Here is a 26171-nt window from a genome sequence, read left to right on the forward strand (position 1 = left end):
TGAACAAATGTGAAGAATTCACATTACCTAACTTCAAGACTTTCTCTGAAGCAAATAACCAAGGCAACTTTCTATTTTATAGATTAGAATAGAGGCTAGAAATAGACCCATACGTATAGAGGTCACCTGATTTTCAGCAAAGACCACACTACAATTCAGTGGGAAAATAGTCTTTTAACAAATGGTGCTAGATCAACTGGATATCCATATTTTAAAGAAAAAAAAAAAACCTTGACCTTTATCTCACACAAACATTTATTTGAGATGAACCACTGACTTAAATGAGAAAGCAAAAACATCAAACTTCTGGAAGGAAAAAGAGGAAAAAAGATACTTCTGGAAAGTATCTTCATGATCTTGAGAGAAGCAAACATTTCTTAAATGGGACACACAAGACACTATAAACAGAGTGATAAATTAGACTTTATTAAAGAACTTCTGTTCATAAAAAGACACCATTAAGGAAATGAAAATGCAAGCCACAGACAGGGAGAAGTTCTTTGCAATGCTTTTCTCTGACAAAGGATTTGTATATAGAATATATATATATTTTAAGTTGTATAAATTATTAAGAAAAATACACACAACACAATTTTTAAAATGCGCAAAAGACTGAATCAGACACATCATAACATAGGATACCAAAATGGCCAATAAATTCACAAAAAGTTACTCAACATTGTTAGTCATTAGAGAAATGCCAGTTAAACCCACCATGAGATACTACTGGGTCGGTACAAAAGTAATTATGGCTTTTACACTGTTGAATCTTGCTGTTTGATATGGGAATACATTCTTAAATAAATGGGGTATGTGTGAAAATGTCCTACAACTGATTTGTAGTGATGGCTGCACAACTTGGTAAATTTCAGAAGAAATCACTGAGCTGACACTTGAAATGAGTAAATTATATAACATGTAAAATATAATCCAACAAAGTTATTTTGGAAATAGGAGGCTGACCCTTCCTGCCTCCTGACTACCCCCGCCCCAGGGAGGTCCTCTCCCCACACTTGGCCTTCTCTCACTTCCCTTTGCCCCACTGTGGCCTGTGTTTCAGCTTTGAGCACATCCATCCTCGCAGAGACACCCTGCCTTCCACAGCTCTCCCCAGTAGCCACAACCAGAAGTGCTGCCCCTGCTGATGAGAGCCTGGGGCCCTGAGAGGGGATGAGAGGGGATGATTACTGGTTCTTGGTGCCTGCTGCCTGTGTTGTCTCATAACCAGAAGAAAGAGGGTGTTCATTCCCATTTCTCAGATGAGAAGATGGAGGCCTATGAAGGGGATGCTCATGGTTTCAAAGACAGGGCAGATCCTAGGCAGCCCCTGACCTGCCAGGACAGGAAGTCAAGGCCCTGGGAAGGGGGTCATTTGCATTGAGGGCCTGTGCTGTCAGCCCATGGGGGGCCTGGGTGGGGGGAGGCGCAGGGCTATGAAGGGGGGTGGGGGAGGGGTGGCAGCTCTCACTCACCACTTCCTGCCGCTGATGTCATGCTGCTGCACCGTGTAGCCAAAGAAGGCGGCCCTGGAGCCAGGGATGACTCGGGGCTTCTTGGTGTCCATGTTGAAGGTAGCTGTGAACCCTGAGAGGGGAGGAGAGAGGTCAGGCAGGCGGATATCCTGGTCCCAGGGCCGTGACCGGCGACCCCCAGCAGATCACCTACCTTGGAGGGTCTTGGCCGTGGATGGAGTAAGTACCCCTATCCTTGGGGAGCCCCCAGTGTTGGTTAACATAGTCCCTGTCTGGGGAGCCGACAATCTGATGGGAAAGGCCCAGCCCCTGCCCCGGGGGGAGCCAGTCTGGTAGGGGAGGCACAGGTCTGAAGCCTCCTCTTAGAGACCAGGCAGGTCTGAAGGGTAAGACCTTGTCCTTCCCCGGAAGAATCCCTGGCCTCACAGTGAAGGGACAGTGCCTGTCCTCCTCCACCACTCCTTCCTCTAACTCTGCTGCTAACTTCTGCTGGTCTCCTCTCCTGTTTTTCTGTCTTTTCCCTCCCCTCTCCTTCTCTCTCTACTCCTCCCTTCTTTCACCTCCAACTGCTAAGTAGTCAGGGAGCTGACTTCCCACCTCTCTTGCCACCCGCTTTGCCCCAGCCGGGCCTGGGGTCCTAGTGGCCACGGCTCCAGTGCTGCTGGCTGACACGCTCCTCCTGAATCCACCTGCAAAGCTCCACCTGGCTTCAGCCAGGGCCACTGCTCAGCTGCAGCAGCCAAGGCGGAGCAGGGAAAGCCCCGTAAAACCCTTCCACCTCGGCCCCTAATTGGTCAATTAACTGATTCTGCCCAGGGGAAAGCCTTGAGGCAGCTGGACACGACTGAGTGACTGAACAACAACAATTAACAGAGCACAGCAGACAGAATATCGTTGCCATTCCTCTCATGTGTTAACCACCACTGCCTTATTTACAAAGCCTTATCAGCCTGGTCAGCAGCAGGCAGCCCTGGGGAAGAGGGCCCGACCAGGTGAGCACAGGGGGATGAAGGATCACTGGTCCTTGGCCAGTGTGGGCACGTCACAGAGCAGAGAGAGACACTGGTGACACCTGCGGAACTCTCCAGCTCTGCCCCAGAAATGGTGCACGCAAATGCAAGTAAGCACAATCAGAGAGGCAAGTATGTGCACGCACACAGGCCCACACATGGACGTGCACACACACTTATGCACAGGCCATACACGTTCCCTGACTGCATCTGGCTCCCTGGGGCCCCCTGGAAATGTCCTCTGGTGGTCCGTGGTCCTCCCATTCCCTCACCCAAGCCCAGCAGAGGGAACCCTGAGCAAGAGGCAGGTGTGCTTGGCAGTCAGGAAATCCAGACCCACCCCACCACTCCCAGGCCAGCAGGGAGGTGAGGGCCAGTGAGGTGAAGAGTGGACATTGTGTCTTCAAGGTCTTCTCCACTATCAGTGCATCTTGGGCAAACATGGCCAGAAGGATCCTTCCAAGACCTGCTGGATCCCGTGACTCCAGCTCCATACCCTCCATCGGTTTCCCAGCAACCCACAGTCAAAGCCAAACTCCTTACCTGCCAGGCCCTGTGGTTCCCCAAAGGAACCCCAGCTGGTTCCCTCTGCCCCTCATTTACTCTTGCCCCCCTTCCTTCTGCTCTAGTCACACTGTCCCCTTTCCTGTTATTAGAATGTGTCAGACCTGTCCCTGCTCAGCACCCTGGCCCTGGCTGCATTTCCTTCTGCCCGGATGCTCCTCCCTGAGTTACTAGCAGACTCACTCCCCCACATCATTAGGGTCCCTGTTTCAATGTCATCTTGTCCATCACCAGGACCCCCTGTCACTCTCATCTCTTTCTTCATTTGTCTTCATAGCACTTATCCCTAACACGTTACAGAGGTATCTGATTGTCACGCAGCTGATATTTCATAATATTCTTGTGTCCTCCAAGTGCCGAGAGACACTGCTCAGTGTCATATACTTAGTGCCTTGAATCAAGATCTAGGTCATGATCAGTGGTCAACAGATACTGATGGAATGCTTAGAGACCAGGACCTGCATTTGTCTGGGATGCTCTCTCCCCTCAAAGAGGAACAGGAGGAAAAATATTTACTGAGCACTAATGTATTCCTGGCACTATTCTAGGTATCTAACCAGTAATTTTATATTACTTATTTAAATGACACACCAACCCCGTGAAATAGATATTATCATATCTCTGGGAGGTTAATTTGCCCTGAATTGCTCGGCTGGGAGGAGGTTAGAACACTTCCATGATGAGACTGCTTGGGGCTCTAGGCTCTGTGTTACCCCTGGGAGAGGGGGCAGGAACATTCTTTTCAGAGAAAGGGGTCTCCTTTCTTGACCTCAGGTCCCACCTCCTATGTCTTCTTTGGGTTTGGTTGGGGTCAGCAGATGGGAGAGGAGCCAGCGGCCCCGTGCTCCTCCATTCACTCTGGGGGGCTCCGTCTAGGACAGGTCCTATCTCCCCCAGTCCCCAACCCCCAACCCCCTGGGACAAGATTAGCGAAGTCTGGCCACGGGGAGAGGACAAACAGTCTCAAGGCTGGGGCATTAAGTTACAAAGTGCTGGTTTCTTCCTCAAGTTGGCATTTGCTTCTGACCAAACGAACCAGCCAGAGTATGGATTTCCTAAAAGTGATGTCAAGTCTGACACCCTGGACCGTGCCTCCTGACAAGATCTCTGGACTGCTCCCCGGATGGCGGATGGCTTTCATTCTCAGGGAATGTACTCTTCTCAGAGACTTACGAACCCCAAGCACCAGCAAAACAAAACAAAATTGTTTCTGATGGGAATCAGCAGGCTGATTGCAGAGACTCCGGGAGCCTGGCTGGGCAGCTGGCCGCTTCACTGCCCTTGATATTGATGACAGAGGGGGAAAAAGCCACAGTTCCTGGGCTTGCTCTCCTGTGGACTGTGGCCAAAATTACATCAGCTGCTGCTCTCTTTCTCAGGAGCTTATCTTTCTTTTGAAGAAGCATCAGCTGGTCTCAGGAAGGCAGTGAGTCCACAGCGTGGAGTGCGAGAACCGCTGGGTCTCAGACCCACTATCCAGGCCAAGGCGGAGGCCACCAACCCATCCCCAGGCGGGGCGGCCCCGTCCCAGCTGCTGAGGCATGCTGGCCGACACACGTCCAGACCGCCTGTGCTCCCCAGGGTGTGCACGCTAGAGCTTAGGGAGGCTCGGCTGAGCAGCAATGCTGGCCACTCCACCCTCTCCCAGGACCAGCCCCACTGCTGCCACTAGCTTCCCAAGGGTCTTGGGAGAAACTCCACAGTCCCCACCTGGCCCCAGCGCCCCCTGAGCCTCCCTAGCCTCTTGTCAAGTTTTCCTCTGGCTTCCTGTGGCCCAGGCCCCAGGGCTGTCTTTCTGCTCCCACTTGGCTTCCTCCGGTCTTGGGGCCTTCGCACATGCTATTTCTTCTGCCAGAATCTGTCTGATGGACTTCTCAGAGAAGTTCTGATCTTCTGATCTGATCTGCTCTCCTTCAGATCTCAGCACACATGGCCCATTCTTCCACCTCCCCAGGGAGCTCCCCTGACCACCCTCATCCACCATTACATCAGATCTTGTCTAATGATCTCAACACCCTTTGAATTCACTAACAGGTGACCTGCAACCCCTCCTTTAGAATTACCTGGTTGGTAATTATACAGAGCAGGTGTGATCATTTGATTAGTCCAATCTCCCCACCAGGACAGTGGCGCCATGAAGGCAAGATGGGGTCTGTGTTGCTGGACCCAGCACCGAGCTGGGGGCTGGCCTCAAACACTGCTGAGCCACCTGAGGAAACCTCAAAGAGAGAAAGTACAAGGTGGCCACCTGAGTGCCGGGGTTGGGAGAGACAGCTGTGGGCCAGGGGGTCAGGAAGCCTCTGGAGATATGGCCTGGCCTTGAAAGGTGATGTGCAGGAATCAGCGAGGTGGCCCAGAGGCAGGAGTTCATAGTGTGAATGTGGCGCTGTCACAGGAGAAGAGAACAGCCTTTCTGGCCGAAAGTGTCAGGAATGGCCTGGTTCCTCCTGCCCTCCTGCCAGACTGTCTGAGGGCGAAGCTAGGCCTAGAGAAAGTGTGGTCTTGAGTTCGGGGTGGGGGCTTGTTAGAAGCCTGGCTCCAACATTCATTTATTAATGGCTGACCCCGGGCCAGGGACTACTCCTTTCTGGTCCTCCGTTTACTCATCTATAAAATGGGAATAATAATGCCAGCCTCAATGTGTGGGCGACAAGACTGAATGCGGTAACTAACCTGTGGCAGTGCTTGGTGCATGGACAGTACTCAGCATATCTTGGAACTGAATCAAGTCTCCCTGCCCCAGTGCCTTTGCCTACGCTGTGCACCCTACCTGAAGGCCTTTCTTCCCTTCTTCTCAAGCATCGAGGCTCAGCTCTGATGTCACCTCTTTACAACATTCAGAGCAACCTTCCTCTGGGTGGCTCACAGCCTGTTGCGGTCTGTCATGGATGACAGGAGTTTCCTCATCTTCCCTGCTCTCTTCTCCAGCTATACACTATTCAGGCAACATCCAGGACTGACTTTTTATCTTTTTACCCTTGCCCTATACTAGGAATATGCAGAGAGACTTGTCTGATGGACTTCTCACCATCTGAGAACCTGTTCCCAGAATCAGGACCTGGTGGCCTTTTTCTCCCTCGTTTATTTCCTAGTTCTCTAACTGGTACAGACATCTCCTTACCATTTAGATAATAATGAGAAAAATTCCGGTGCACATGCACAGAGAGTTCACTAGGCACCAGGTACTATGCTAAGTGTATTTAATCCTCACAACAACTTTTAAATGTATGTATTTCTTTTTGGCTGTGCTGGGTCTTCGTGGCTGCACGTGGGCTTTCCTGGTTGTGGAGAGGGCTTCTCTTTCTTGTGGAGCACAAGATCTAGGGTGTTGTGGCACCCAGACTTAGTTGCCTCTCAGCATGTGGGATCTTCCTGGACCAGGGATCGAAACGATGTGCCCTACATTGGCAGGGAGATTCTTACCCACTGGACCACCAGGGAAGCCCCAAAACAACCTTTTGAAGTAAGTATATCATTATTCTCACTCTACAGGTGAGGAAGCTGATGCACAAAGAAGGCAGGTAGCTAGGAAGTGGAAGGATGCACTCGGAGGCTTCATGAGTCCTGCCCCAGCCTACCTGCCACCTTCAAGCCTTCCTCCCCACTGTGGTCACTTGAGCTCCTCACTGCGGTGGTCTTAGCCAGGTTGATCCTCCTCCCACCTGCCCCTTCTTAAAAACTCACTCATCCTGGGTTCCACACCCTCGGATTCGGCTCACTAGAGAGCAGACAGGTGCATCCCTGATCACAGTAGGTGGAATACACAGGACCAGGTGCGTTAGACGGAGGCAGCCAGAGTCCCAAGGGCCTTGAAAGTCTGGGTGAAGCACCAGAACTGACAGCAGGAGGAAGCTATCCCGGGGAACCTGAGAGTGACCATCTCTCAGGCACCATCCATCTGCCAGGCCTCTGCTCATTCTCTGGGTCCTGCTCTGGGTTGCAGACACACCTGTGTAAGCAAGAGCTCTCGTTTGCCTTGGATGGTGGGAGCTGGGTTGGGGGTGACGGAGGATGAAATGTTATCAGAACGCCCTTCCCAGTTCTATGTGGGCCCCAGGAATCTTCAGGTCTAAAAGCAAATCACAGATAGGGAATTGGGGGAAGGGTGGCACGGCAGGAGAAAAGACCCTGACTCTGGCCAAGTAAGAAGAAATGGTAATGTGGACCTCCTTCTGCTATGGAAAACACAATCACACATTCCAGCCTGAGTCGAATGAGCTCTAGACGCCTGACTGGTTTTCATCCTCTATTGCTGCTGCTTCTGCTGCAGCAAATACCAAAAACGTGATGGTTCTGGCTCCGTCATCATCCCAGCTGTCTTTTCCTCCTTCTTTGGGGCCATTGTTTCAAAGACAGGCATCTAAGAAGGCAATGCTAGTTTGGGGAGCATTGCTGGCAAGGCCTGAGTCACCTCCCCATCTCTAGGCCCCTGTAGAAGGCACAGGTGAGATATGAGAGAAGAGATGGGGGGGGTGGGGAGAATGTGATCCCCTCATCAGAGAGGCTTCTGCTCGTTGGAGGAGGAAGGCCTCCACTAGAGAGGAGGCGGCTGCAGGTCAGGGAGCCCTCTGACTCTGGGGATCCTGCCCTTGGGGGCTTGCAGCACTCACAGGAGACCTAGTAACTATGTCTTCCCTCTGCAAGCTTCCATTGGAAGGAAATCTGGACCCTGCCCTTGAGAACTGCAGGGGCATCAGGGGAATGACACTGGACTGTGAGTCTCCTTCTGCCTACACCTCCATTCACGGAGGGGTTTAGAGAATAGTTAAATGTTGAAGTTAAAACTCAATGCTGAAATCTTGAGAAAGAAGAATGGAACTGGAGGAATCAACCTGCCTGACTTCAGGCTCTACTACAAAGCCACAGTCATCAAGGCAGTATGGTACTGGCACAAAGACAGAAATATAGATCAATGGAACAAAATAGAAAGCCCAGAGATCAATCCACGCACCTATGGACACCTTATCTTTGACAAAGGTGGCAAGAATATACAATGGAGAAAAGACAATCTCTTTAACAAGTGGTGCTGGGAAAACTGGTCAACCACTTGTAAAAGAATGAAACTAGACCACTTTCTAACACCATACACAAAAATAAACTCAAAATGGATTAAAGATCTAAACATAAGACCAGAAACTATACAACTCCCAGAAGAGAACATAGGCAAAACACTCTCTGACATAAATCACAGCAGGATCCTCTATGACCCACCTCCCAGAGTATTGGAAATAAAAGCAAAAATAAACAAATGGGACCTAATTAAATTAAAAGCTTCTGCACAACAAAGGAAACTATAAGCAAGGTGAAAAGACAGTCTTCAGAATGGGAGAAAATAATAGCAAATGAAGCAACTGACAAAGAATTAATCTCAAAAATATACAAGTAACTCCTGAAGCTCAATTCCAGATAAATAAACGACCCAATCAAAAAATGGGCCAAAGAACTAAACAGACATTTCTCCAAAGAAGACATACAGATGGCTAACAAACACATGAAAAGATGCTCAACATCACTCATTATCAGAGAAATGCAAATCAAAACCACAATGAGGTACCATTTCATGCCAGTCAGAATGGTTGCTATCCAAAAGTCGACAAGCAATAAATGCTGGAGAAGAGGGAACCCTCTTACACTACTGGTGGGAAGGCAAACTAGTACAGCCACTATGGAGAACCGTGTGGAGATTCCTTAAAAAACTGGAAATAGAACTGCCTTATGACCCAGCAATCCCACTGCTGGGCATACACACTGAGGAAACCAGAATTAAAAGAGACACGTGTACCCCAATGTACATCGCAGCACTGTTTATAATAGCCAGGACATGGAAGCAACCTAGATGTCCATCAGCAGATGAATGGATAAGAAAGCTGTGGTACATATACACAATGGAGTATTACTCAGCCATTAAAAATAATACATTTGAATCAGTTCTAATGAGGTGGATGAAACTGGAGCCTATTGTGCAGAGTGGAATAAGCCAGAAAGAAAACCACCAATACAGTATACTAACGCATATATATGGAATTTAGAAAGATGGTAACGATGACCCTGTATGTGAGACACCAAAAGAGACACAGATGTATAGAACAGTCTTTTGGACTCTGTGGGAGAGGGCGAGGGTGGGATGATTTGGGAGAATGGCATTGAAACATATAATATCATATCTGAAATGAATCGCCAGTCCAGGTTCAATGCATGATACAGGAAGCTCAGGGCTAGTGCACTGGGATGACCCAGAGGGATGGTATGGGGACGGAGGTGGGGGTGGTTCAGGATGGGGAACACATGTACACCACCCGTGGGGGATTCATGTTGATGTATGGCAAAACCAATACAATATTGTAAAGTAATTAGCCTCCAATTAAAATAAATTTATATTTAAAAAAACCCCAAACTCAATGTTGAGCAATGGGACTTCCCTGGTGAGTCAGTGGTTAAGAGTCTGCCTGCCAATGCAAGGGACATGGGTTTAATCCCTGCTTTGGGAACATCCCACCTGCTCCAGAGCAACTAAAGCCTGGGTGTCACAACTACTGAGCCTACACACCTGTGTTCCGCAACAACAGAAACCACCGCAATTAGAAGCCCATGTACCACAACTAGAGAGAGTCCTCGCACAGCGATGAAGACCCAGTGAAGCCATTAAATGAGTAAATAAAAAAATAAAAGTAAACACTGAGTGCCATGAGTTCCATACTTCTCCCCGTTCCAAGACTCCAAGCCTTGTGAAGACAAGGATGGGGTTTTGTTTATCTCTTTATTCCCACTGCAGGGGTTGGGACACAGAGATCCTCAGTAAAACGTGTTGAACTAAAGTAGAAGGTTCAGCTCCACCTAACAACACTAAACAAAGCCTGTGACACCTCCCCACTTAACTCTGGGCTGAGCCATATGAGGCAGAAACGAAAGCTTGCCAGTTTCCATCCGAAATCTTAGGACGCCAACATCTTGTCTGTTTCTGCTTGCTCACTTGCACTGCAGCCATCAGTGTGAGAAGTATTCGCTCAGGCTGGCCCACATATCCCAGAAAAAGGAGGAGAAACACTTGGAGCTGAACTCCACAACCATACCTGGCTGGGGTCAGCTATCCACTCACATGTACAAGCAAGCTCTGTGAGGCCAGCTGGCCTCTCATTTGAGCTTAACTTAGGTCAGCTGGACGTCCAGCTGATCCAGACAAGTGAACTAAATAATGATGTGTGTCACTCAGATTTGGGAGGGGCAGGGTGGGGGGTTATTTGTTACATAGCATTATTGTAGCAATTGGTAACTGACTCAGTCTGGCTCTTAAATGGTGGACAGTGAGGGAGGAAGCAGAACATGAGTTACCTACTGGGGACTCATGGTGATTGGGGTAGTAACTCAGTCATTGTCTTCTCAAGAGCTCACGGGGAGGCCTGGACCGAGCCTGTCAGGAAGCAGTGTGGCCTAGCGAGCGGGCCATGATCTCTCCTTCCTGAGTCATACGCCGAGCCTTCCAGCTGGGCTGTCCTGCTTCATCGGGACACAGGAGTGGCCGACACGGAAACAGCAGACACACAGATCCCTAGCATCAATTCTAGGGCTCAGGGCCCTTCTGTACCTCATTTTCTCTCTGTCTCATGGCCATGGGACATGAAACCCAGCCCCCAACTCAGACAATTTACCACAGGGCCAAAAATGGTGTGCAACAAATACGTTATCAGGGAAGGGTCACTTATTAGGATTTTATTCTTAAGAACAAGCAGGGATCTTAAAGATCAAATAGCCTAGAGGTCTCAAAACTTTGTGTTTTGTTTTGTTTTGTTTTGTTTTGTTTTGTTTTTTTTGCAGTGAATCCCACCTTCTGAGAGCAAAATCTATACACAAGAAGCAGACACAGGAAGCTGAGGCTGGACTTAGGGACAGTGGACAAGGAGTAGCTCCCACCTGCAGAAACAGTCCTAAGACAGTTCTTTGAACCCTAGGGTATCCTAGAACATAGTTTGAGAACCACCTAATTGTATTTAAGACCCTTGCTGTTACCAGTGAGAGAACTCAGGCTAGAAAAGGGGTGGGGATCTACCAAAGGTCATGAGCTTTTCTTTTTTCATGCCTGTCTTTATTCACCACCATTCCTTCCATATAACCCTCCTCTACAATCTTTCAATTCCACAAATGTCTAATTGGGGCTACGAAGCTCCGGGTTTCATGCTGGGAATCAGGGACACCAAGTCAAATAAGACATGACCTGCGGTCTTCAGAGTCTGCAGCCAGGTGGGTGAGCCAACAGCTATGCTTGCATGTCACCAGAGCCCAAAGTGAAGCCCTGCAAAGGTGGGACCAGGGCACAGGGTGATCTGCATTCAAATCTCAGCTTTGTTGCTACATTTGCCTAGTAGCCATAGAGAGTCACTACGCCTTTCTGGGCCTCCGTGTCCCCCTCTGTCAAATGAGAGGGTTGTCCTTACTCCCTTCTACCTGAGACCCAACCCCGGCACGCGTCAGAGAGATTTTCTAGAGCAAACACACAACCAGTTTCCAGTTGTTGACACGCAAGCATCTGTCTTGAGTCTCTGCAAACAGAACTGGAGGCCAGGCTGTGTGGAGGAATGCAAGCTCATCTTAATGTTGGCTGAAGTCAAACACACTTAGGAAGGGAACTCTCCAGGCAAAACTGATTATATTTTGCATTCCCCAGCCAAAGGGGGAGAACTAAAGAAAACTGTCATCTAACGCTCTACATTATCCAGGCCCAGCTCTCACTCTCCTTGCTAGAACTATGGAGACCCGGCCTCAGGGCCCCACTCCCCTGGCTGTGGCTTCTGGGCACACCCAGATATCAAAGGGATGGAGGCCTTAGGATGGGTCCAGGCAATGTGGTCATCTTTTCAAGAAAGCCCAGCTGTGCCCTGGAGTTGGACTGTGTTGCTAAAACCTCAGTGAGAAAATTTATTTATTTATTAAAATATGTATTTTTGGTTATGCTGGGTCTTAGTTGCAGCATGTGGGATCTAGTTCCCTGACCAGGGTTTGAACCCAGTCCCCCTACATTGTAACATGGAGTCTTAGCCGTTGGACCACCAGGGAAGTCCATCAGTGAGGAAATTTAGAGCAAATGGGCAGGAGACATAGTTCCCTTCAGACTCCTCTTATTTCGAAACTTGAGGATGCCAGTGGTATGTATTGAATCCTTGATTACCTGGTTACTTGACCTTGGACCTTGAACCAAAACTTTTCTCTCCCTCGAATCTTCTAGTCATGGAAGCCCATGATCTTTTAGAAGGGAGACATGGCTGGAGCATCACTGTCAGGGTCAAAGGCCAGAGGATGGACTCCTGAGTTTAGGACAGCTGGTTCTAGAACTCAGAGAAGAGGGCATGGGAATATAATACCCAACGCCTGAGAATTAGGGCTGCTGTGGTGAGCGAAAGTAGGCTGGGCACCAGAAGACCTGGGTCCCCTCCTGGGTTCTGCCACTGACTGGCTGAACGTTGAACAAGCTACTTCTCCCCAGGCCTCGATCTCCATTACAGAAAATGAGGAAGCTGGACCAGGTGGTCTAAAAACCTTTACAGAGAGGATGTTCTGAGTCTGTGTGACCTTTTCCTCTGGATTCATTTCCCAAGTCATCTCCCTTCTGGCGGGGAGGAGTAGGCAGATGATACAGGGGCACTTCAAGGGGCAAGCAGATAGCCATCACCCCGTGGGTCTCTATCAGGTGGCCTGCCAGGACTGGGGTCAACAGGAAGGCATGCCTTCCCTCCTCGCTAGTATTTGGGTCCAATACAAGTGCCCCTCAGCTTCAAACCACTTATGAAAGTGAGCTGTGACACCCTCTTGCCTGCCCCCTAGTGGCTCTGCCCTGAACTGCTCTGCTGCTAGGGCTGGAGGTCGTGATCTGGTGGGGGAGGTCTGGTGACACCAAGCCAGTTTTACCACCAGGCCCTGTTGCTTTAGAGCACCCCCTGGTGCTTTAAAGAAGGGGTCTCTAACCTCTGGGATCTAATGCCTGATGACTTGAGGTGGAGCTGATGTAATAACAATAGAAATAAAGTGCTCAATAAACATAATGTGCTTGAATCATCCTAAAACCATCCTCCCTACCCCCTCAACCCTTGTGAAAAAATTGTCTTCCACGAAACAGTCCCTGGTGCCAAAACGTTTGGAGGCCACTGCTTTAGAGCAAACTTGCTCACACTCGGGTCTCTCCAAGTGACAAAGGCATCCTCTCTGTTCTTGGCAAAGACCTCTCCTGGTTTCCTAGCTTCTCTAATCAACTCTTCAGCATCTGACTTCTTTACAAATGACTGCCTTCTGGATGTGGCTTCATGGCTCTCTGCCTTTTTCTCAGAAGGAAACACTATGGAGTCCATTCTGCTTCATACTTTTCCAACCACTAATATCGCCAGCCAATCCTTCCTTCTAACCTCTGCTGAAGAAGCAGGCGAGACCTTGATCTCTGAATGGCGTCTCCTATCCTTGGCTCCCCTGGCCTCGTGCTGGTCAGAACCCAGCTCACCGGGAGCGCCTAGCGTGCGTGCATGTGTAAACATGCACATGTTGCCAAAGGACCAGTCAGAGAGGGCTGACTGGGGGTGGTGATGACAGGAGGCAATGATTTCTCCCCACTGGAGTCCAGAGAGAGGGATGAGCTTACAGGAGAGAGGGGCCTTCTGTCTGAAGGACCAGCTCTATCCCCAGAGCGGACAGGGAGGGCAGGAAGAGGGAATGAGAGAGAGACTTCTGTGGAAAGGCGTCGTCCCTCCCCATGGAATAAGCAGAGCACTTGTTTCTTAGAGGAATCTCGGGAAGTGATCTCATCCAGGAACCAGTGCATCCCCAGTCCACACCCACTGCTGTTTCTGACTGCGAGCAGCTCTGAGCTTGCCAGCAGCTATGCTGCGGGTGGCTGTGGCCACATGTCCACCTTCCCAGGAGGAAGAACCCAAATCAATATGTACTTTGATGTCTCCTGAATGTTAAACATGTGAAAAAGTACATGTCAGAGTCAGAAAGCTTCCTCCTGTGTGCGATGAGGCGGTGGGCCACTGTGGCTGGAGAGTTCGGGGTCCGAGGAAGCCCTCACGTGTGTGCAGAGACGGCCACAGGGAGAGAACTCACATATTCACCCCTCATCAGACCCCTGCGGGCGGCCCCTAACACTGTCTACATAGCAGGCACTCTGGCTGCCCCTTCCCCTCCAAGGCTCTGCCCTCAGTTCCCTGCCCCTGTACACCTGCTCATGCCGTCAGCCCCATCCTGCACTCATCAAGGGACCCAGTGTGAGTCCCACTCACCCTGCCCACTTAACCCACCTCCCACCTGCCCAGCCCATCCTGCACCTCCCCTGCCTGTCCTGCCTCTCAACCCAGCCCTCCCCACTGCAGTAGAGAGTCCAAGGGATGGAACCATGCCATAGGCTGTCCCTGCATCCCCCTGGGGCCTAGAGTTACAAACAGGAGCTGCTCGACAAATATAAAGTCAACACACACACAGGGTAGACTGGGGGCTCCTTCCACCAATGGGAAATGGAGGCTCAGGAAGGTTACCTGCTGGGATCCAGGTCTTCTAGCTGGAGGGACACATGCAGAGAGGGGAATCTAGCCTTCCCCAGTACCTGGGCAGGGCTCATGTTCCATTTCTTCTCTGAATCTCCCGGTGAAGATCCCCTGCCACACTCAGAGTACCCACCAAGGGCCAGGATGGGCCAGGCGCCTTAGAACAGTATTTCATTTAATTCTAACAAGTGACTAGGGGTTTTTATCCTCATTAAATAAGTGAGGAAGATAAAGGTCCGAGACCGACTTGCCCCGGGCCCATGTGCTGGTGCTGAGGTCTGCTTCCTGTCTGCTTCCAAGGCTCTATATCCTTTGCTGCTTTTGAGCATCTTCAAGGCTTGCTGTATCTCTGAGAGGGCAGGCAGGGCAGTAGAGAGCTCTTGTTAGTGGGGTCGGGTGAGACCCTCTATTCACATCCTAAAATGACACCCTTCCAGCTGGACCAGCAATAGTTTCCTTTGGGAAGCTTTCATTTGAGTTGAAGCTTTGAAGACCCTATGATAACCTAGCCTTTGGTGCCATAAGGGAGGTGACTTTAAATGAACTTGAGAGGGTTCTGTCCCTCCTCACCCCTGAGCCCTGCACAGGCTTGCAACAAAGTAGACAGAACAGATTAAAGAATAAACAAGTGACATGACAAGCCTACAGCAAACATTATTCTCAATGGTGAAAAACTGAAAGCATTCCCCCTAAGATCAGGAACAAGACAAGGTGTCCACTTTCACCACTATTATCCAACATAGTTCTGGAAGTCCTAGCTACAGCAATGAGAGAAGAAAAAGAAATACAAGGAATCCAGATTTGAAAAGAAGAAGCAAAGCTCTCAGTGTTTGCAGATGACATGATACTATACATAGAAAGCCCTAAAGGTAGTATCAGAAAAAATTACTAGAGCTAACCAGTAAATTTAGCAAGGTTGCAGAATACAAAATCCATACACAGAAATCACTTGCATTTCTAAATACTAGCAATGAAAAATGAAAAAGAGAAATTAAGGAATCAATCCCCTTCACCACTGCAGCAAAAAGAATTAAAGTCTAGGAATAAACTTACCTAAGGAGACAAAATAACTGTACACAAAAATTATAAGACAATAATGAAAGAAATCAAAGATGACATAAATAGATGGAGAGATATTCCACGTTCCTGGGTAGGAAGAATCAGTATTGTGAAAATGACTATACTACCAAGTGCAATCTACAGATTCAATGTGATCCATATCAAATTACCAATGGCATTTTTCACAGGAATAGAACAAAAGTTTCACAATTCATATGGAAATACAAAAGACCCCAAATAGCCAAAGCAGTCTTGAGAAAGAAGAATGGAGCTGGAGGAATCAAGCTTCCTAACTTTAGATTATACTACAAAGCTATAGTCACCAACACAGTATGGTCCTGGCACAAAAACAGAAATATAGACCAATGGAACAAGATAGAAAGCCCAGAAATAAACCCATGGGCCTATGGGTACCTTATTTTTGACAAAGGAGGCAAGAATACACAATGGGGCAAAGACAGCTTCTTCAATAAGTGGCGCTGGGAAAACTGGACAGTTACATGTAAAAGAATGAAATTAGAACAATTCATAACACCATACACAAAGATAAACTCAAAATGGATTAAAGACCTACATGTAAGACCAGAAAATATAGAACTTTTAGAAGAAAACATAGGCAGAACATTTGATGACATAAAGCAAGATCCTCTATGACCCACCTCCTAGAGTAACAGGAATAAAAACAAAAGTAAACAAGTGGAACCTGATTAAACTTGAAAGCTTTTGCACAGCAAAGTAAACTATAAGCAAGGTGAAAAGACAACCCTCAGAATGGGAGAATATAATAGCAAATGAAACAACTGACAAAGGATTAATTTCCAAAATATACAAGCAGCTCATACAACTGAATACCAGAAAAACAAACAACCCAATAAAAAGTGGGAAAAAAACCTAAACAGACATTTCTCCAAAGAAGACATACAGATGGTTGATGAACACATGAAAATTTGCTCAACGATGCTCATTATTAGAGAAATGCAAATCAAAAACACAATGAGATATCACCTCACACTGGTCAGAATGGCTTTCATCAAAAAGTCTACAAACAATAAATGCTGGAGAGGGTGTGGAGAAAAGAAAATGGTCTTGCACTGTTGGTGGGAATGTAAATTGATACAGCCACTATGGAAGAAGGTATGGAGATTCCTCAAAAAACTAGGAATAAAACCACCATATGACCCAGCAATCCCACTCCTAGGCATATACCCTGAGGAAATCAAAACTGAAAAAAGACACATGTATCCCATTGCTCATTGCAGCACTATTTACAATAGCTAGAACATGGGAGCAACCCAGATGTCCACTGACAGATGAATGGATAAAGAAGCTGTGGTACACATACACAATGGAATATTCAGTTCAGTTCAGTTCAGTTCAGTCACTCAGTTGTGTCTGACTCTTTGCGACCCCATGAATCGCAGTATGCCAGGCCTCACTGTCCATCACCATCTTCTGGAGTTCACTCAGACTCACGTCCATTGAGTTGGTGAGACTCAATGAGATGCCATCCAGCCATCTCATCCTCTGTCGTCCCCTTCTCCTCCTGCCCCCAATCCCTCCCAGCATCAAAGACTTTTCCAATGAGTTAACTCTTTGCATGAGGTGGCCAAAGTACTGGAGTTTCAGCTTTAGCATCATTCCTTCCAAAGAAATCCCAGGCTTGATCTCCTTCAGAATGGACTGGTTGGACCTCCTTGCAGTCCAAGGCACTCTCAAGAGTCTTCTCCAACACCACAGTTCAAAACCATCAATTCTTCGGTGCTCAGCCTTTTTCACAGTCCAACTCTCACATCCATACATGACCACTGGAAAAACCATAGCCTTGGCTAGACGGACCTTAGTCAGCAAAGTAATGTCTCTGCTTTTGAATATGCTGTCTAGGTTGGCCATAACTTTTCTTCCAAGGAGTAAGCGTCTTTTAATTTCATGGCTGCAGTCACCATCTGCAGTGATTTTGGAGCCCGCAAAAATAAAGTCTGACACTGTTTCTACTGTTTTCCCATCTATTTCCCATGAAGTGATGGGACCAGATGCCATGATCTTCGTTTTCTGAATGTTGAGCCAACTTTTTCTCTCTCCTCTTTCACTTTCTTCAAGAGGCTTTTTAGATCCTCTGCACTTTCTGCCATAAGGGTGGTGTCATCTGCATATCTGAGGTTATTGATATCAATATCAATAATATACAGCCTTGACGTACTCCTTTTCCTATTCAAAACCAGTCTGTTGTTCCATGTCCAGTTCTAACTGTTGCTTCCTGACCTGCATACAGATTTCTCAAGAGGCAGGTTAGGTGGTCTGGTATTCCCATCTTTCTCAGAATTTTCCACAGTTTATTGTGATCCACACAGTCAAAGGCTTTGGCATAGTCAATAAAGCAGAAATAGATGTTTTTCTGGAACTCTCTTGCTTTTTCCATGATCCAGAGGATGTTGGCAATTTGATCTCTGGTTCCTCTGCCTTTTCGAAAGCCAGCTTGAACATCAGGGAGTTCACGGTTCATGTATTGCTGAAGCCTGGCTTGAAGAATTTTGAGCATTACTTTACTAGCATGTGAGATGAGTGCAATTGTGCGGTAGTTTGAGCATTCTTTGGCATTGCCTTTCTTTGGAATTGGAATAAAAACTGACCTTTTCCAGTCCTGTGGCCACTGCTGAGTTTTCCAAATTTGCTGGCATATTGAGTGCAACACTTTCACAGCATCATCTTTCAGGATTTGAAATAGCTCAACTGGAATTCTGTCACCTCCACTAGCTTTGTTCGTAGTGATGCTTTCTAAGGCCCACTTGACTTCACATTCCAATATGTCTGGCTCTAGATTAGTGATCACATCATCATGATTATCTGGGTAGTGAAGATCTTTTTTGTACAGTTCTTCTGTGTATTCTTGCCACCTCTTCTTAATATCTTCTGCTTCTGTTAGGTCCATACCATTTCTGTCCTTTATCGAGCCAATCTTTGCATGAAATGTTCCCTTGGTATCTCTAATTTTCTTGAAGAGATCTCTAGGCTTTCCCATTCTGTTGTTTTCCTCTATTTCTTTGCATTGATCGCTGAAGAAGGCTTTCTTATCTTTTCTTGCTATTCTTTGGAACTCTGCATTCAGATGCTTATGTCTTTCCTTTTCTCCTTTGCTTTTTGCCTCTCTCCTTTTCACAGCTATTTGTAAGGCCTCCTCAGACAGCCATTTTGCTTTTTTGCATTTCTTTTCCATGGGGATGGTCTTGATCCCTGTTTCCTGTACAATGTCATGAACCTCATTCCATAGTTCATCAGGCACTCTATCTATTAGATCTAGGCCCTTAAATCTATTTCTCACTTCCACTGTATAATCATGAGGGATTTAATTTAGGTCATACCTGAGTGGTCTAGCTGTTTTCCCTACTTTCTTCAATTTGAGTCTGAATTTGGTAATAAGGCGTTCATGATTTGAGCCACAGTCAGCTCCTGGTCTTGTTTTTGTTGACTGTATAGAGTTACTCCATCTTTGGCTGCAAAGAACATAATCAGTCTGATTTCATAATATGGAATATTACTCAGCCATAATAAGGAATGCATTTGAGTCAAGGTTCTAATGAGGTGGATGAACCTAGAACCTATTATACAGAGTGAAGTAAGTCAGAAAGAGAAAGATAAATATTGTATTCTAACACATATATATGGAACCTAGAAAAATGATGGTACTGAAGAATTTATTTATAGGGCAGCAATGGAGAAAGCAGACATAGAGAACAGACTTATGGACATGGGGAGAGGGGAGGAGAGGGTGAGATGTATGGAAAGAGTTACATGGAAACTTACATTACCACATGTAAAATAGATAGCCAACGGGAATTTGCTGTATGGCTCAGGAAACTCAAACAGGGGCTCTGTATCAACCTAGAGGGGTGGGATGGGCAGGGAGATGGGAGGAAAGTTCAAAAGGGAGTGGATATATGTATATCTATGGTTGATTCATGTTGAGGTTTGACAGAAAACAATTATCCTGTAAAGCAGTTAACCTTCAATAAAAAATAAATTAATTTTAAAAAACAGAAAAAAAAAAAAAAAGAATGAACAAGTGAGTGAATGGCTATGGATGAGCTCATCAGAAATGGCTACCCACTCCAGTGTTCTTGCCTGGAGAATTCCATGGACCGAGGAGCCTGGTGGGCTACAGTCAATGGGGTCGCACAGGGTCAGACACAACTGAGCAACCGAAAATGCAGCGCACATCTAAGAAGGATGTGAGCAGATGGGACATGAGACAGCCTTCCTGCCCACAGCCCCCCTGTCCACTCAGCCTCTGCTCTCCAGCCAGGCTCTGTGTGTCCCCATGATACATGCTGGGTGCCTGACCCGCTGACCTCTCTCCCCTACTTCAGTATCCTTCTTTCATCAGAAAATGGTTCTGGGCCTTCCCTGGCAGCCCACTGGTTAGGAGTTCACCAGCCAATGCAGGGGACACAGGATGGATCCCTGGTCCAGGAAGATCCCACATACCACAGGGCAACTAAGCCTGTGTGCCACAGCTACGGAAGCCCAAGCACCCAGAGCCCGTGCTCCGCAACAAGAGGAACCACCGCACTGAGAAGCCTGCACACCATGACGAAAAGTAGCCCCTGCTAGCCACAGCTGGAGAAAGCCTGCGAGGGAAGTGACGCCGTCCAGCCGCGTCCGACTCTTTGCAAACGCATGGACTGTAGCCTACCAGGCTTCTCCGTCCATGGGATTTTCCAGGCAAGAGTACGGGAGTGGGGTGCCATTCCTTCTCAGGGGATCTTCCTGACCCAGGGATTAAACCTGGGTCTCCTGCATTGGAGGCAGATGTATTACCCTCTGAGCCACCAGGGAAGATTCGAGAAAGCCTGTGTACCGCAACAGAAACCCAGCATAGCCAAAAAAATAAAATGAAATAAATAAAAATTTTTAAATGGTTCTGTTCCCCCAGTGTCATATTTTATGCTATACAAACACATGCTCGCTAATGTGTGACTTATCAAAACATCCCCTCAACTTTCCAAAGCATTCACAGCCTTGTAGAAGGAAGAATTCTCTAAATCAGAAACCAACAGACATTGGCTGGGCAGTCTTTTTCAGTGGGAGTTCTGTTACAAAGGGTCTGCGGAGGAGACCAAATGCTTGCTGGGGGCAGGTGGATGCGGTTGAATAGAGACCCTCGCATCAGCATCCAGAGGGTGGAGATGGAAGGTCGGAGCAAGTGCTGGTGAGAGAAAGAATCTGCCCTTTTGATTTTTTTTTTTTTAAACAGGAGTCTGCCAATGTGTTGGTTAAGCAGATGTCAAGCTCATGGAAAACAGGCCTAAAAACTGGAATCAGAAACTCCACGCTGAAATTTGCTGTAATTAATGTCGTTTTCACTCCCAGCTTTGGACAGCCATCCCATGCCTTCAGAGAACACACGGATCACCTCTGTCAGGAATAGGACTCACAGTTTTATGAAAGCCAGTGGAGTTTTCTGCCTTACATCATTTATCTTCCTCTCTAGGTAGAGACATTGATCAAAATGGAGCTCTTTCTTTAAGCTTTCAAGAGCTGCTCTGAAGGATTTTAAAACACACCAGCAGTGACATGATGAATTCCTGCTGTGATGACCTAGAGGGGTGGGATGCGGGGATGGGAGGAAGGTTCGAGATGGAGGGGATATATGTATAATTATGGCTGATTTGCATTGTTGTACAGCAGAGACCAACACAACATTGTAAGAATTAAAAACAAAAAATTTAAAAAAACAAAAGAAAAACAAAGTATTGCATAGATACAGATCTTATGTGTATATGACAAACTGAATAAAAAGTCAGAAGTATGCAAAAAAAAAAAGTAAAATGAAGTCTTGATTAACTAACACACACACACATACCCCAAGCTGTGTGGAAAACTGGAATCAGATGTGACCCCAAATATCCGCCGTAGTATCTGGCTGAGTGTGGTGTGCCTTGGGCTGCTGCCTTCCTCCAGTCACCCCAAAGTGGCCTGGGCTCCTGAGAACCCCAGCCCAGCCCAGCCCAGCCCTGCCCTGCCTTCTGAGTCCCACGACCAACATCAAGCTGCCCCTAGAACGTTTTCACTTGGATGTCTTATAGCATCCCTCACTTCACACGACCCAAGAGGTACTTGAGGTTTTCTCTTTCAAACTGGCTTTTCCCCAAGTCTCCCCATCAATGCACTTGGCGTTACCACCCACCCTGCTGCTCCAGTCAGAAGCTTGGAGGTCCTTCCTCGGGATTTTCCTCCACTTCCCATCAGCAAACCCTGCAGGTTCTACCCACTCCAGCCCTCTCAAGTCCATTTTTCTCGATTTCCTCTGACATCACCCGGTCCAAGTTATTCTCATCCTTTTCTGCCTGGACTTAATAAACACCAATCTTCTAACTGGTGCCTCCATTCCAGGGTGATCTTTTAAAAATGACAATCAGATCCTGGCACTTTCCTGCTTCAAACCCTCCAGGGTCCTTCCATTACATGTAGGGTAGATTCCAGACCCTTTCCCAGGACCCACCAGGCCCTGCAGGATCTGTCTGCTCCTGTGCCACAAACTTCATCATTTGTGGCTTCTAGACACACTGCCTTCCTCCCTGCTCCTCAAACCAAGCTCTTTCCATCTCAAGGTCTTTCCAAAATCTTTGCTCAGGCAGCTCCTTCTCAATCTCCAATTTTCTTCTTCTTTCTTTTCTTTTTTTTTTGGCTGCACCACGCAGTATATGGGATCTTGGTTCCCTGACCAGAGATTGAACCTGTGTTCCCTAGATTGGAAGTGTGTAGTCTTAACCACTGAGCTTCCAAGGAAGTCCCTCAACCTCCAGTTTGAATGTCACAGCCTGGGACAAATTTTCCCTGACCATGCTATGGAGAATCCATTACTCTCCCTCAAAGCATCTTCTTTATTTCTTTTATAGTTAAAGGTAATTATAGCTGGCTATGAGAGCTATTCGTTTATTCTCCCACTGGAGTATAAGTTCCACAAGGGAAGGGGCGAGTGGTGTGCTGGACTCTTCTCACAAGAGACAGTCGTGTACAATCTTCCCTCTCAGTGATGACTGTTGGCAGCTTAAAGTTGATTTAAAGATATGATTACACCACAGTCATTGGCAAATGCTACAAAGAAGGACTCTCCACGCCATCCCAAGAGCCAGAGTCAGTTATTACACATTTCCCAGCACTCCACTGAGGGGACTGTATCTGTCTCTCTCCCCACTTAATCCTCAGGATCTAGAGCAACGTCTAGCACACAACAGAGGCTCAATATGCACCTGTGGACTTATCAGACAGTTTAGTTCAGTTCAGTTCAGTTCAGTCGCTCAGTCGTGTCCGACTCTCTGCGACCCCATGAATCGCAGCACGCCAGGCCTCCCTGTTCATCCCCATCTCCCGGAGTTCACTCAGACTCACGTCCATCGAGTCCGTGATGCCATCCAGCCATCTCATCCTCTGTCGTCCCCTTCTCCTCCTGCCCCCAATCCCTCCCAGCATCACAGTCTTTTCCAATGAGTCAACTCTTCTCATGAGGTGGCCAAAGTACTGGAGTTTCAGCTTTAGCATTATTCCTTCCAAAGAAATCCCAGGGTTGATCTCCTTCAGAATGGACTGGTGGGATCTCCTTGCAGTCCAAGGGACTCTCAAGAGTCTTCTCCAACACCACAGTTCAAAAGCATCAATTCTTCAGCGCTCAGCCTTCTTCACAGTCCAACTCTCACATCCATACATGACCACTGGAAAAACCATAGCCTAACTAGGCGGACATTAGTCGGCAAAATAATGTCTCTGCTTTTGAATACACTCTCTAGTATATCTACTATCTACCATCAGACATTATGAGACAGTATGAGACCAAAAAGAGAGAGAGCCTAGAAATATTCAGGCCTCTGAGAACCTCACTAACCCCACACACTAACCTGCCAACAAGGAGTAGAAGGCGCAGTTGACAGAGCCTTGGGAATGAATGGAGGGAAGTTAGAGCATTGAGTTTGGCTTCAGAAGCCCTTGTTCTAGCTTCTAACTTGTTTTTACGACTCTGGACCAATTTCTTCCTCTTCCCAGCCCTCAATTTCTTTATCTGTAACAGCTACACGCTGGACTAGATGCTGTATCTCTAAGTCCCTGTGCCGGATTTAATGAAGCCCGTTCATGTACTGTTACCAGTTTCTTTATCTGTCACTCCCTGGGTCACTGCACTACACTTCACAATTGCAGAGGGGGCTGTTTACGTTGTATTGAGTTCGCTTTTTGGGTTTTGGGACTTTCTGTAGGCTAAAGAAAAATCTGAACGAACTTTTTGGCCAACCTAATAGCAGACCGAGTTACGCAGTACGCAACCTGCAGAGCTGTGCGTGGCGGCTCTGCCCACTTTTGATCCTGGCCACCGGTCATTTCAAGGGGAGACAAATTGGACAGGGAGTTCCTCCCTTTCCTAACATACTAACCAGCTCAAATTGCTCAGACAGTTTGGTTTTGGTTTTCCAACTCCTAAGATTGTGTCCTGCTTGTTATGGAGTGTGCAGATCAAGAGCTTTGGGCATCTGAGGTCAGTGCCAGTCCAAGGGGTGTTTGGACAAAGTAAGAACAAGACAAGGCTCAGGATATGCAATTTGTGGCAAGGCTTTCCCTTGGAAGAGAGGAAGTAGGGCAGTGAGGACCCAGAGAACTGTGGGCCTGTCTGCCCCTGGTCTTTGAATGCGAACTAAAAAAAGGAATTGTGGGGGCCCGTCCCTTTCAAGCCTGCAGGGCCCGCCCTACAACGGATACACCCCACCCATTTGAAAAGTTCTCGGTCTGCGTAGAGCTCAACATAGATGCACCAGAACCCAAGCTAAGCTGGATGCTATTGGCTAGGCTTGGTGGGGATAGAGGACGCTGAGGAATGGAATTGCTTTGGTTCTGAGGGATATGCAGAAGCCCTTTGGTTTTTGGTACATGTCAGTTACTTATGATTCCAAAACTATCCCAGTGTCTAATGCCACTTTTACGACCTTAGAAGAATTAAGGGCTCATGACTCCATCTGCCTTTGCTAGAAAACAAAGGCCTGTCTTGTGAGGTGGTGAGTCCCCTGTCACTGGAGGAATATAAGCCAAGGATAGCCACTTATCTGGGATGTTCAGGTTCCAAGTTCCCTCTTGGAAACCCAGGACTCTGAAGCCCAGGGCTCCTCATGAACCTGTGCATGAGGAAGGGCCAGTCATGCGGTGGGTCCCTCTATGTTCTAGATGAAGTTGTTTTCAAATGGAATTCCAGTGTAAACTGGTGCAGGCACGATGGAAGAAAGTATGGAGTTTTACCAAAAAACTAAAAACAGAGCTTCCACCTGACCCAGCAATCCCACTCCTGGGTATATATCCAGACAAAACTCTAATTCAAGAAGATGCACACAGCCTGTGTTCACAGCAGCACTCTTCACAATAGCCAAGACACGGAAGCAACCTAAATGTCCATCAGCAGATGAATGGGTACACGATGGAATACTGCTCAGCCCTGGAAAAGAGAGCAACGGTGCCATCTGCAGCTACATGGATGGACCTGGAGCTTACCATTCGAAGTCAGTAAAACACAGAGAGACAAAGATCATTCGACACCTCTCATATGTGGAGCCTCAAACACGACACAGATGAGCTTATCTATGAAAAAGAAACAGACTCACAGACAGAGAACAGACTTGTGGTTGTCAAGGGGAAGAAGGGGTGGAGAGGGATGGATTGGGACTTTGGGATTAGCAGATGCAGACTAATATATAGCATGGATAAGCAAAGTCCCACTGTGTGGCACAGGGAACTATTTTCAATTTCCTGTTACAAACCATAATGGGAAAGAACATGAAAGGGAATGTATATGTATATATATGTATAACTGGATCACTCTGCTATACAGCAGAAATTAACACAACATTGTAAATCAACTACACTTCAATAAAAATACGTTTAAAATAAAATAGAACTTAAAAGAATTTCTGTTGTCAACTTCTTTCTCATGCAATATGTAGCTTTACAACCAGAGGGAAAACTCTGGCTCAGGAAATATTCACAGAAGCATGGAAGCACAGCCCCCAAAGAGCTTTCATAAACATGAAGGCCAAGCATTTATTTTAGAAGTGATTGAATGGCAGTCTTAAGGGGACATGTGGCTAATCTAAGTTTAGAATGGGAGCCTGAACTTGACCCAGAAGTCTTTATCCACAGTCCAGGGCTTTTTCATGACCCTGGGCTTGGAAGGTCCAGTTAGTGAGAGATACAATCCAGTCGCAGGCTTTGGTTTTCACTTCTGTAACACTCAGGGTTGGCCCAGATTGGTCCATTTGGGGTAAGTCCTGGCTGATTTCAAATAGCCTTTCCTATAAAATCAATATGAGGCAGGGTGGATCTAACATTCTGTTAGCTGTGAACTCCTCTGTGTGACTTAGTTTCCAGTTGTTTCACTGTCCAGCAGGCTATGAGGAGCCACGGTTTAAAGAAGAGAAGTGTTGCCTGGTGGGGACTGCCTGGGGAAATGTCGAGACCCTAATAGTTACAGGAAGGGCAGATGGTGCGACGCTACACAGAGGAGGAGAAAGTAAGAGGGAAGG

At 47.3% G+C, this 26171-nt stretch overlaps 1 protein-coding gene across 1 annotated transcript in view; it reads right to left on the minus strand.

Moving 5' to 3' along the window:
- ITGA11 (integrin subunit alpha 11) overlaps window positions 1–26171 on the minus strand; it is a 135674-nt gene that overhangs the window by 93852 nt on the left and 15651 nt on the right. The window contains exon 2 of the mRNA XM_027971524.3: window positions 1473–1584. Coding sequence (XP_027827325.1) covers window positions 1473–1584 — 112 coding nt within the window. The remainder of the gene's footprint in view (window positions 1–1472; window positions 1585–26171) is intronic.

Source organism: Ovis aries, chromosome 7 (assembly GCF_016772045.2).
Source record: "Ovis aries strain OAR_USU_Benz2616 breed Rambouillet chromosome 7, ARS-UI_Ramb_v3.0, whole genome shotgun sequence".
In the NCBI taxonomy this organism is placed as follows: Eukaryota; Metazoa; Chordata; class Mammalia; order Artiodactyla; family Bovidae; genus Ovis; species Ovis aries.